The 12,993-nt window shown below is 37.6% G+C and overlaps 1 protein-coding gene across 3 annotated transcripts; it reads left to right on the forward strand.

Annotated features, from left to right (window-relative positions):
* Positions 1-6: 6 nt before the first annotated feature.
* Positions 7-11,291, forward strand: TMEM5 (transmembrane protein 5). Of its 3 annotated transcripts, XM_017733182.1 has the most exons (6): positions 7-122; positions 214-393; positions 1,387-1,489; positions 6,697-7,011; positions 8,643-8,813; positions 9,850-11,291. In XM_017733182.1, exons 2-6 carry the CDS (start codon positions 321-323, stop codon positions 10,265-10,267), a joined length of 1,080 nt encoding a protein of 359 aa, XP_017588671.1. In that variant the 5' UTR covers positions 7-122; positions 214-320; the 3' UTR covers positions 10,268-11,291. The 3 variants fall into 3 exon arrangements, with proteins under 3 accessions (XP_017588671.1, XP_017588673.1, XP_017588672.1); XM_017733184.1 differs by lacking the exon at positions 1,387-1,489; XM_017733183.1 differs by lacking the exons at positions 7-122; positions 214-393 and adding an exon at positions 3,486-3,553.
* The last annotated feature ends 1,702 nt before the right edge of the window (positions 11,292-12,993 follow it).

The following is a 12,993-nucleotide window of genomic DNA, read 5'->3' on the forward strand; positions in this document are numbered from 1 at the left end:
GCAGGGCCTTGGGTGGCACCGCGCGGCCCGGCGGGGGAGGAGAAGGCGGCGGTGGCGCCTGTGATGGTGGTTGTGGTGGCGATGGTGGTGGGCCCGGCCCAGGGCTGAAGGAAGGTTGCCAGGTGCTGCTTGAAATCACAAATTTCAGAAAATTCATTAGTCTTCCTAAAGTTGTGAATTTGATCTTTTTTTATATGTAATTCACGCTTTTAGGTTACACAGATCATGTTGCCTTGGGAAACGAAGAGTGGAATCCATGGGATGCAGACGAGAAAAACGAGCTGGCTGCTTCTCAGCAGAGATATGAAGCTAATCTTAAGATGATAAAATATGCGAGATCTCACCTAGAACAGACCAGTCTTAGAGTACAGATTTGGGGCAAAGCAGCAATTGGTAAGCAGATATAGTCAATGTCTATTAGTTATTTAACCTTTCTAGTAATGGCACTTTTCTCTGTCTTCTGATGACTAAAATTTATGTATATGATTCAATAGTATGTATATATGTATGTGAAGAGTATTAAGGAATGGTAGCTGTTACTCAAATTTATAGCAATAGAAGAGTAGTTGAACTCCAGTTTCTTTGTATCAGTTCTTTTCAAGGCTGTTTTTCTGCATCTGTCAAGGAAAATGTCTCAAATGGCAGAGAAACATAGTTACTTTTCTAATCCAGTGTAGTTTACAGTACAACACAAGGAGAGGCCTCTTACTTGCCTAACCAGATTATTTATTTTTGTCGCATTTACACTTCGTGAAATAAAACATCACACAGTGAGAAATAAAGCATTTCTTGTAGTGCAGTGTACTGCAGTACTGCTGCCACTGATAAACTTGGAAATAATTTTGTTGTGGAAGACACTGACCTTCCTCTGCACAAACTGGGAGCCAAGGTCTTCTCAAACTCTTTAGCTACTGCTGAAGACACATCACTGTTCTTACTTTAGCTTTTTTGTAAATTCCAGGTTTAAAGTGGAACTTCATGTAGCATTGTACAACACATAGGTATATTACCTCGTATATTACCATCACAAAAAAATGGTGTGTTTCACAAAAGCTTAAGAGATGTATGCTTGTCCTGAAAATGCTGATTAATATTTGCTCATTTTTAGTGGTATGTGTGCTGGAAAGAGTTGCTAACAGAAGCAGTAGTGTAGTATATCTTCATCTACTGATATTTTATCAGCCAAAGTATCCTTTTAAATGCCAGTGTGGGAAAAATTCATCTTAACTAATTGCAAGTCTATTATGCAAGAAGCTCTGACATTTCTTTCCCAAGTTCTTATGTTGTGGTGCTTTTTCATTTTCCAGAAATAATTTTATTTGTTAGGAGTGTAGAGTAGGCAAGATCTGAACCTTCAAATTCTCCATCATGTCTTCATTTGTGTAGGTCTTTACCTTTGGCAACATATTTTTGGAGGGCACCTTGAGCCGGCTGATGTGACTGCACAGTGGAGAGAAGGAAGCCAAAAAGCAGGAAAAACATACTTCAGGTGTTGTTCATTATCTTGATTTCAATTGTGTAAACTTTAACAAATAAGGCATTGGAAAGATAAACTACATGATGCACTGCTCAGGTGCATTATTTTGCCTATCTCAAAGTTGTGGTTATTTTAATACAGTTGCAAATCCTTTAATTTTGTCATGTTTTGATAACTATGGAATATACACCCAGCTTCTCATTCAAAATTATCATTTATACATGGAAACACATACTTGATAAAACTAACCAATTCTAGTCCAAACACATCACCATTAAAAAATAGAAAACTAGGGAGCAATTTCATCTGGTTTATGGTGTTTTGTGTTATTAAAAAAAAAATGGGGAAAGACTTACCAATGCTGAGAAAAAGAGCAGCCAAGAGGCCTCAGTGGCAGGGTCAGGATGCAACCCCAAGAAAAGTGTTAAGAACTGGAGTTTGGGGGCTCGTAGTTGACAAAATCAAGCATGCATGTATGAGGCAAGAAGATGTCTCCTGCTGTTTGGTTTCTACTGTATTCAGGGGAAAGAGACTTGGCTCATTCATTCATTCATAAACAGGAATATGTCAAAACTGTAATTTGTTTCTGTTTATAACAAAGGCAATATGTGAGGCCTAGCTTCTGGTTAGCTACTTGATTTGCAACCCAAAATTTTATATGGAAAGGAACATTACGCTTAAAGCACTGTTTGCACTAACAGTGGTGTTTGATCTGTGATCATGTATGTTTTAAGATTGTTGTCAAATGTTTTATATTATTCAGTGAATGATACACAACAATTCTGAGTCCCTATTTAATACCATTTTAAGACTTTCTGTGAAGACATAGTGAAAGCTGCAGGTCTGTTTGGCCAGTTAGCCAGTCTCCAGAAGTAGGTAACATTTAGTCACTTGCTCCAGGACCTACCTGTTAAAAAAGTTTTCTTTTAATACATACATTACACACTTAAGTAAGTTTAACTTCTGAAAAGTGTGTTACTTCAGAAGGCTGTTTTTTCCATGCACAATAAGATGTGGTTCTAGTTGGAATTTGAAGATAGTAAACGTGTTGTGAATTGAAAGGAGGTTTTAAGTGATTACAAAACTTCTTTAAATCATTTTGAATTGTTTATCAAAGTTTCTAACAGTGAACATGGTATATATAGGACATAGAATCTTTTCAGAAGAAATGGATGAATTTATGTACTCTTTAACAAAAAAAGCTATATTCCTTGTCTGCAAATAAAAGATGATCCTACAAGTTTAGAGAATCAACTATGAGTGAGGCTACTGCATCTTGGTAGTCTCCTTGACAGAGCAATAGGGCTTTCCATTCACAAATATAGAGAAAGGATACAATGCTTTCTTTGAATGTGGACCAGTGCCTGCAGTGCAGTCTTGGTGGCAAAAGACTTTGTTGTTTCCAGAGTTAAAATCTCAGAAGCCGTAGAAATCCATGATACTCTGCCAGATAGGTTATCTTCTTGGTATTGACATGAGAGTTTCTTTCAAGCTCTTGCTTTTCACGTTTATAACATGAAAATAATTTGCTGTACTTAATGAGTCTGTCACTTGACTGATTATGGTTATTTTCTTTCTAGTGTGCCTGTTTCAGATGATTAATAACCTCACATGTTTCTTTAGGGTTTGCATCTCTCAAAGAAAGACTTATGTACTTGCATTTAAATATCTTCTTGTTGTCTGGATGAACCAGGGATAATCGAGTGCTTATTTTAATTTCAACTTAGATCCTATAAAATTACTAAGCTTAAGTTTAGTACCAACATAACAGAGGTTAACTTTTGACAGGCTGGTAGAAACTTGTTGTGCAAAGTATAGAAAATATGCAATATAACTATTATTTTAACAACGAGGTTTCTGAAATTAAATAGCTACTTTTTACTCAATCTGGAAATATTAGCTTGTGTTGTGAAGAAGAAGAATGTGATTTTGGCTCCTCACTTGTTATAAGATTCTCTAGAATTGTTTACTGCCTGGCTGAGGTAAATTGTCTCCATTTGATTACTAGATGAGGCTAGAGGGAGCTAGCTGAGGTGACATATTTGGACAATGTGTGCTGCTCTGCAGTTTTCTGTGGTAAGTCTAATGATTGTTAAAAAATAGACCTCTGGTGAATGTTTTTAAAGAATGCCAAATCTAAAGACGCAAAAATGCCAAAATACCCCTTGAACACAGTTGCAGGAATAATCCCATTTTGTATATTTAGGATGGAGAATACACATAATTAATATAGATTTTGATAGCTTCACGTTTTCACCAAAGAAGTTGCCTAAAAAATGCAGAAGGTACCAGCTTCTCCATAAAATGGAGTGATGTTTATTTAAAAACAGGAGTGGAGAAGGAACTGCATAGCTGTGGGTTTTAGTAACATCTTGGCACTTTCATACAAAAATCAAGAAAGCAGGATTTAACGCTTTCTTTGACCTGAAGCAATTCACACCATTCTCTCCTGTCATCTAGGAGGATGTTGTAGAGCACCTGTTATTACTTGGTAAGAGCTTTCCTAAATTTCTATTCTACCAAGTCACACCCTCTCTATTTTATAAACATTCAGTGCTGCCTTGCCTCAGTCAACCAGCAGAGGTTTCTGTCTATCAAAGGATTCCACCAGGGATAGTTTCTGGCAGTTTAATTTTAATAAAACCCTTTAGTGAAGCTTTTTGAAAATCCAAATACACTATGTCCACTGGATCCTCTTTATCTGTGTTTTTATTGACATGCTCATAGATCTTCATCAGATTGAAACAGGATAACTCATTTCCAGCAGTGCTTATCCATATATGTGATCAGTGGTGTTACCTATTGATAAGATTCAGTGATCTTACTGTTTATTGCAGACTCTTCCAGAGAGGGAATTAATACTGATTGTTCTCCAGCGTCCTCTCAAGTTGTTTTTGTAGATGGAGTCTACAAAAGATGGTGAACCACTAATCAAGCACAGTGTCTTTTCATAATGACAGCTCCACACCTTTGCCAGCTGTTCTGCAATTATGTGTTTGTGTTCCTTCAAAACTCTCAAGTGAATGCTATCCAGGTCCAAATCCTCCGTTTGATATAATACTTGTGGTGTTCAACCTTGTATTTCTTGCAGAAGCGAATAAATTAGGTGTGGGAATCTCCCTTACTTTTCTGTTGAGCCAGATGGGGTTGGGGGGGTCTGTGTTGTTTACTTTTTGGATTGAAGCACACAGCATGCCTAGGCTTCTTATACACTGTTTTTGAACAGTCTACAAACTCCTTGAAACCTTCTTGTGATTTGGACTGCTCCTTTCCAAATTCTTTCTTGATTTTCTCATTTTTATGTAATTCCGTTATTGCATAATGAATATGTTTGTGCTGGATGTATTTATTATGATCTGCCGTGTTGCAAGTGTTAATCATTGCTGTTACAGAATGGCTGTCTAACACCTTCAGAATGGGCACTGTAAGACTCAGTCTAAAATAGTACCTTTTTGTATGACTGTATCTAAATACGTGACTAGTAAGTCACGTATTTAGTCCAAAAAACATGATCTTCCCAAATTATCTTTGATCTAGCCTTCATGTGAGTAGTTAGTACTGTTAGGACTACTCCCTTAACTTTGTAGCTTCTGTAATCTCTCTTCTGTTTCCCAATCCCAGTTGTGTTCTGATTGGGAGTTAATAGTACAACCCTAGCACAGTGTTTTAATTATTGAAGTATGGGATTTATGAGACTTGCACAGTGTTACTTTTTTTTCCCCACTGTAGTTTTATGCTGTTCAACTTCATATATTCCTACACACAGGTCATTGCTTCCTGACCTGTACATGTTGTTATTCCTGTAAAGTTGTTACCCTCTAAGTGCTGTGTCATAGAAAAAACCCTTTCTCCCCAAGTCTCTTTTTGCAAGGTGATCACTGGACCATGTACGTATCTTAGTCCCTACTTTAGGCATTCCAAAGCTCAGGGTATTCTCTCTTAGGAATCCCAGTGATTCTGTTCTCATTGTCTGTTAAAGTTTGGATTTAAGTCTTGATCTGACTTAACATATAATGTATTAGAAGTCTTGTTTCTAAGTCATGAGTCTTACGAATCTTGGCTCCAAAATATACCCTTCCCACCAAGCCAGCAGCATGTCAGCTTAACTCAGGTTTAAAATACACTTGTGTAAGGTCAGTCTGCTCCAGCTAACCTCACTGGTGTAGTTTTTACAGCTTTTGTTGTGAAGGATTTTTTTCCTCAGTAAGTATATTTGAACTGAAACTAGCTGTCAGTCTCAGCACTTCGTGAATTAAAACTTATACTCACTCTAAATTAAGTTTTGCTGGTAGCTGAAAAACTAGTAATGCAGCAGACCTAGAAAACTAGCACTTAACTGACTCCTAGAAAAAAAAATACTGTTTTCTCCCTTCCACTTTTTCCTAAGCTGTGTAACTAGTACTTCTTTACGTTCAATCAATGGTCTGTTAATACACCAGGTAACTGAAGAGCAGCAGCTGGCAAATACTGGTTTTTTTCATTGCAGTTCATAAATGGCTTTTGTCAGATACTTGCAAATGATTAAAGATTTAATGATTTTGCTACATGACTGAAATTCTTCTGTTAAATGCATTGTGCAAGATATAGAAATGCCATTTTATAACTAAAATATTTGTGCTTTACTAGCTTACATCAGAGCCTGAAGTTTGACCTGGGTCATACAACAATGCTAGGTTTACATTTAGAGAGATGCCTTTTGTGTTATTGATTCTGCTCAGCAGAAACTTAACCAAAATACTGAGAAAAGTAGTATACAAGACTAGCTAACTGTCCCTCGTAACGATAGCAGATTTAGTATAGTCTTCAGGTTTTTGGGAGGGCCTCTCTCTTGTTCTAATACAGCAATCATCAGTTATTACTGGAATTAAGAAAATGTTTAACCTTTAGTGAACATCAAGGTGCACCCTTTTTTGAAAGGTGGTTGATTTACACACATTCTGAGGTTTGAGTATGGTACTAGTTCTGATGTATTGACAAAATACCTTATTTAAGTCAATCTCCTTTTTCCTGAATAAAAATGAAAGCAGCTTTACTCCTGTGCTAAGCAGTAGATACTAACAACAGAAGCGGCTACAGTTGTACAGTGATTTTGCAGTATATTGCATTTACATTATTGAAGAAAAAATCTCTGAAGTACATACTGTGTAGTAAGACTAGTTAGAGGATCAAGGTCAATAACTTGTGTAACTTTGTTTAGTGTTGTATTTTGGTTTTCTCAGCTTCCTCACTGGCCCATCTGTGGTTCCCGGCTACTTCTCGGTGGAAGCGGAGCATGTGGTGCTGGTGCTGAACGGGAGGGAGCCGGCGAAGATCGCCTACGCCATGCAGTGGCTGCACTACGCACAAACACTGATGGAGACTCGCAAAATCCAGCATGTGGCAGTGGTGCTGCTCGGCAACGAGCAGTGCAACAACGCGTGGATTCAGCCATACCTGAAACGAAACGGGGGCTTTGTGCATCTGCTCTTTGTTACATATGACTATGCGTTTGTAAATGAAGAAGATATTTTCCAGTGGCCTTTAGGAGTAGCTACGTAAGTGCTGTAGACAGAAATTGCAATTGATTAATTAATTGTTATGCGTGTGGTATGGAAAATATGACTGAGTGATGCTGCTGCCCAAAACAATTGTAAGTAATTTGCAGAACATGATCCTATCAATCATTTTCTAAATCAGGCATTGGAGTCCTTAAAAGTTGCATTTAGCAATAAAAATGATAACAAGAAAAGAATACTAGTGTTTAGGAAGCTTTAAGAAAATGAACCTGTGTCTCCTGAGGTTTTCTATTCCTTCTTTCTTCAGTAGATTTGCTCTTGCAATTTATGACTGCTGATGTAATATTTACCAGTGATGTGGAGATTTAAAAGATATTTGTGTAATAACGCTGCAGGTACTATTTGTTCAGGAAAGGAAAAAAAAAAAAAAGAGTGCTTTTTTTAACCTCCATTATGGCTCAAAAGGCTTCCCGTGTGGAGTTGTTATACTCTAGTATTACAGTAGTGTAAGCTGTCTTAACTGCTTGGTTAAAAAACCATTTTTGTTATATTCAAGTGCTCAAACTATTTATGTGGAGTAAATAAAGGTTTGGTTCAGCTAGATGCATTTTTACTTCTCACTAACAGAGCTGATAGTGGTTTAGCTACTTACCAGGGCAATAGAATCTGAAAGGAATACAGGATTGTTTTCATACCTTGTGTTGAATTTGAATTCAGTATCCTGAATTGATCCAGTTTGCTGAACAAGCTGGAAAACAGTGTAGAGTTTTTTTACATGCAGCTTGAACTTGTTCACAGTATCCCTGAAATATGATATATTTGGATTATGGTGTCAAAGAATTGATGGCATTGGAAGTTCCTAAGTGGAAAGAAGTTGAGTTTTGAGATGCTGAGATTAAGGTGACAGTTAAGAGAAAGCAACAACACTTAAAGCAATAAACTAGGGTGCAAAGCTGGGTGGAGGAAGATAAACTGGGTGTCAAAATGGGGGTTTCCAGCCTTTGCATACAACGGCTGTAAAAAACAGGGTTAAAGGCATGAAAATGTGCCAGATTTTCCAAATAAAGAGAGAAAATGAAGATGTAGAATGATGCAAAAATACTTGTCATGAATGGACAAATGGTTATTAGAAACTGAGTGAATTAACATTCATCATGCAGAAGTATGAGGAAAGGACTGCTCTGTCAAAAAATGTACAACAAGCTATTTAGTAGCCAAAAGATTAGATTATTGTAGTTCACTCAGATCAAAGTGAGATTTTGCTTTGAGAGATACCAGTGGTAGTTCCAGTTGATAGGCATATCCACAGATAAAGGTAGGTGAGACTTAAGTGCCACAGTTACCATTAACCTGGCCATTTCAGTCAAAACTTGTGGTTGCATCAAGAACAGCTTCTTTGGAAAAGCATGTTAGTCAAGGACATTCTGTAATATGCACATACAATATTTCTGATGTTGAAAAAAGAGGTAAGTTATTCTGGAAACTTGGTGAAGGGAGTGGTGGGGGCAAAGGGAATAAAGATACACTTTCAGGACAGGACTTCAATTGGTTTACTTGTGGATTGACAACAAGTTGGTGTTTTTAGTCTTAATATATGATGCAGTGAAGATGAAATGCTGCAAAATGTTTTCCTTTGATATAGTTGTCTAACTTATACATTGTTTTTACAGCTACAGAAGTTTTCCAGTTGTAGAACCCAGCTGGTCAATGCTTCGTGATCCAAGATCATATCTATGTAATTTCTTAGGAACAGTTTATAAGAATTCTTCGAGAGAAGCCCTAATGGAAATTCTGAAACAGGATGGGCTTGACAAACTTTGCTGGATTGCAGCCAGAGAACAGTAAGACTTTAATTTACTTCATTAAGATACTCAGACTTTTTTGCCTGGTTCATTATTACCAATCCTTTCTTGTGTTAAAAAATAGTACAAATAAAGGTAGTCAGTCATTAAGTCAGGGAACATTGCTGAGACGCTTTGTTTAGGTCATCATAACATAACAGCCTTTCTGTTGTTATTTTACATAAAGCACGTTTTTAAATTTGGTATAGAAAATCTATATATATAACCATCAAAGACCATCTGGTTTTTTTCTTACAAATATTTGATTATGAGAAGAAGCACTTGTCTTGTATTTTGTGGAGTTTAATGTCTTTAGTAGAAGAAAGAAGACAGCCATATTTTGTTGTGTTCCACATGAGAGTGGATTTAATCTGTACTGCACAGTTGGTTTTGACTAACGAGTAGGGTTCTGATCGTATTTCTTGAATTGTTGTTTGAAAAGCAACACCTATAAAATGTTGGATAGCAGGCACAGCAGTGCTTAGGTAGACCTCACCTGCCCTAATGAAGAGTCTCAGGAGATGGATTGTATCTGTTACATAAACTCTTACATCCCAGACATACTGAGGCACTTCAAGTAGATTAATTCAGGGTAAACGGATTGCTTTATGTCCTAACTCTTGAAGAGCAAACCTCTACTGATTTAAAGTATTTGAGGCCAAACAAAGTCATTAAAAAGTCCATTGAGTGTCTCCCGTTTTGTCTGTTGCTAAACTGTGCTGTGAAGTAAATTGACATGTGCATCATCCAAGTCATGCAGAAGATTTGAAGTGGCATTTCAATTTGTTTCTTACACTTCTAAGTATTAATAATTTCCGAAAAGGGCCACATCTTACAGTCTATTTTTAACAGTGACATTTTCAATAAATTTTTAGAAGACTCCTTTAAAAGCAGTTAAGACTGTGTGTGTAATATAAAATTTTTACACTGGTAGCATTTTCAGTTTTATAAATAATGGAAATTAAAGCATATCTCTACTTTTTCATTGCAGTGCCTGTGGGGAAAATATTAATTTTCACCCTTTTTATTTTCCTAGGTGGCAGCCTCAAGAAACAAATGAAAGTTTCAAAAACTATCAAGATGCCTTGCTGCAGAGTGATTTGACATTGTGCCCAGTGGGAATAAATACAGAATGTTACAGAATTTATGAAGCTTGTTCATATGGATCTCTGCCTGTTATAGAAGACGTAATGACACCGGGTGTTTGCGGAAATTCATCAATGTACCACAGTGCTCCATTGCAATTATTAAAAACCATGGGGGCTCCATTTATCTTTATTAAAAACTGGAAAGAGCTTCCTGCTATTCTAGAGAAAGAAAAAAAAATGAGTTTAGAAGAAAAGATTCAAAGGAGAAAAAAGCTTTTAGAATGGTATCGAAACTTCAAAGCATGGATGAGACAGAAATTCATTAATACCTTGGAAAATTCATTTTTGCATAGTGATAAAGGATAAATTGTCCCTTTTGAAAATCTAGAATAGATGACATCTTAATTTCCATTAACCTTCTGAGGCAGCTTTTACTCAAGAGTAACCCCACAGGACAGATGCATTCCTTTTAAAGTCAACGGAATTGCTCTAAGCTTGGCTAAGAGCTATGTTTGGCCCTCCGTCATTAATGATTTTCGGAGAGGTTGTTGACTTAATAGGATGGTACAAGGATGCCAACAATTTCATTGCTATTTTCATAATTTCTAAGTTGCTGTGTGACCTGATAAAATTTTTAAAGGATAATATCTTTGAGCATGTGAATTTGGTAAAATCCAACATAACATCAGTTGTGTTTGAAGAAAAGAGAACGGAGGCTGTATGACAGGGTAATTTATTAGGTAGACTAAAGAAGAAAAGTATTATGATAAAATTGCCAGGTTTAGCATATTCTGGTAAGTACTTGTTTTGAAAATGTGAACTGTTTACTTGGTTGACATTTCATTTCCAAGAAAGTGACCATAAAGCTAAAGACTGTGGAATAAAAATGTCTATTTCAAGGTAAAAATAGAGAACTCTTTCTTGAAAATAGTTGGTAGCAATATATTTCATCTTTAACTTCAGATATCAAAATTGATTTCTTTTTAGTCTTGGGCCATATCTTTCTACATGTCTGCTCTTTCATTACCTGCAGTTACAGCTGCACATTCTGAACACTGGGCCTTAGACATGAACCTGCTTGTAGCTTATCTGATTCCTCAAAATCTGCTGAAACATGTCAATGCCAAAAGATGGCAGAAGTGTAATACTGCATGCTTATGGTACTATGTGTACCACAAACAGTTTCAATGCTTTTTTGTTAAATGTGGGCAAAGGCATCTGTTGCTGTTCTTGAGTGTGTGCAGTTCCCTCCAGCATGTTCTGCTGAGCAGTAGGACTGCACACACACACCACTGCCATACCAAAGGGGTGTAATAGCCACTTCTGTCTGACCACCGCATGACATGTGGGGTCATTCTCATGCAGGAATTAAAAGGCCAGTGCAACTGTACAGCTAAGTAGTACTCATTTGTGTAATGATACTGTCTAGTTCTGGAGTATGTGTCACATAAGAGCATTTCTGTGGGTAATCTGAATTGTATGTCTAACATGAACTTCTGTGACTTACCATCCACCCATTTCATCTGAAGCATCCTGCAGTTGCGGTACAATGAAAACATACTCCATTCAGCTGAGACTGGAAGTAGTGAGTTGATGAGCGCTGCTTACAGGCGGACCTTGTTAGACCAAATGCACAATAAATTTCCACACTTAGGACCTGAAGCCCATCAGTAGTACATAGCACTTGAGGATTAGAGGAAGCTTCAGTATCTGCAATGATCATAGAACCATGGAATGCTTTGCGTTGGAGGGGACCTTAAAGATCACCAGTCCCCCTGCCATGGGCAAGGACACCTCCCACTATCCGAGGCTGCTCAGAGCCCCATCCAGCCTGGCCTTGGAATAGTTCCAGGGATGAGGCATCCACATCTTTTCTGGACAACTTGTTCCAGTGTCTCACCACTGTAATAGTGTAATCTCACTGCCGTATTTTTCCTCTAGTTGAATCTTTATTTCTAAACAAGCTACAAAACTGCAGAACAATGATTTAGAGCAGTGTTTCTCAACTTGTCAGCAGGAGATCCCTTGGCACTCCTGCAGGATTTCAAGAAACTGCAGAAAACAACTCTGAGAAGCCTTTACCAGTCAGCTGAGATTCTTACAAAAGAGGCTGCAGCTCCTAAAAAAATTGTAGTGGTGTGCAGGTCAAAGTCTGAAAAACAGGTCAGTGTGTTACTTGGTCATCAGCAGAAGAAACATGCTGCTATTCATGTGCTCGTTTCTAAGTAAACGTGTGAGTTTTTCTGAACTCATGGCAATTGTATTTTAAGGGAGGCTGAGACATGCACCAAAATTTTAGTAGAATTTCGTTTTGCAGCTGCTTGCCTGCTTTGGGACTTCAAAGGGAATTATTTTATGTATTTAACCAATTCTTGACACTTCAAATTCACCTTTTTCAGTCCAGCTGGAATTGGCACCAAGAGTTTTTTCTTGTGTTCTATTTCTAGTGCTAATGGAGCAAAACATCTTGAAGTCAAGGGAGGGTTCCTAACACGTTAGGAAGGTTGCTAGTGTTTTAATTGTTCTCTCATTCCACTGCTCAACTTGTGGGAGAAATTGTCAACTCTGCTCTATTTAGATCCAGAGCTGAGGAAGACAACAAAAGGGACCTTAGCAAAGAGAATGAGACTGAAGGAGGAAAGACACTGAAGTCTGCAAGGAATCAGAGAGGATGTCTTAGAGTGGTAGAGGAAACTGGTTCAAACAAGGGAAGTGGTTAAGGCACTGGCAAAAAAAGATGGTGTGCCACATCCACCTAGGAGTAGGTAGTATCTACTGTCAATGAGAAAATGATGAATCAATTCAGTTGTTCAATACTGAGAGGAGAATGAATGCTCTGGTTTTGCACTTAGCCCTCTGGTTTGAGACTGGGATGATGAAACATTGCTTTCTAGGTACAGAACAATGCCTCTAGTAACTGTGCCTGGTGTCTGGGAGAGAGGCACAAAACTGAGCCTGTCTGGAGTCGAAATGCCAACTGTAGCTCCAAATGTTAGACAGATTGCTAATTATGTGGTGTTTTGCATCACGCTTAGATTGATGTGTGGAGTATATAACTCTACCAGTTTTATTATCAGAAGCATTTCCTGCTG

The sequence above is a fragment of the Corvus brachyrhynchos genome, unplaced genomic scaffold (assembly GCF_000691975.1).
Source record: "Corvus brachyrhynchos isolate BGI_N302 unplaced genomic scaffold, ASM69197v1 scaffold32, whole genome shotgun sequence".
NCBI lineage: Eukaryota > Metazoa > Chordata > Aves > Passeriformes > Corvidae > Corvus > Corvus brachyrhynchos.

Bases quoted from the DNA above. Each gene is read 5' to 3' on its own strand.
- TMEM5 (XM_017733182.1), top strand. From the start codon at position 321: ATGATAAAATATGCGAGATCTCACCTAGAACAGACCAGTCTTAGAGTA. The intron at 7,012-8,642 runs GTAAGTGCTGTA...TTGTTTTTACAG, and splicing joins TGGCCTTTAGGAGTAGCTAC to CTACAGAAGTTTTCCAGTTG. The intron at 8,814-9,849 runs GTAAGACTTTAA...TTATTTTCCTAG, and splicing joins TGGATTGCAGCCAGAGAACA to GTGGCAGCCTCAAGAAACAA.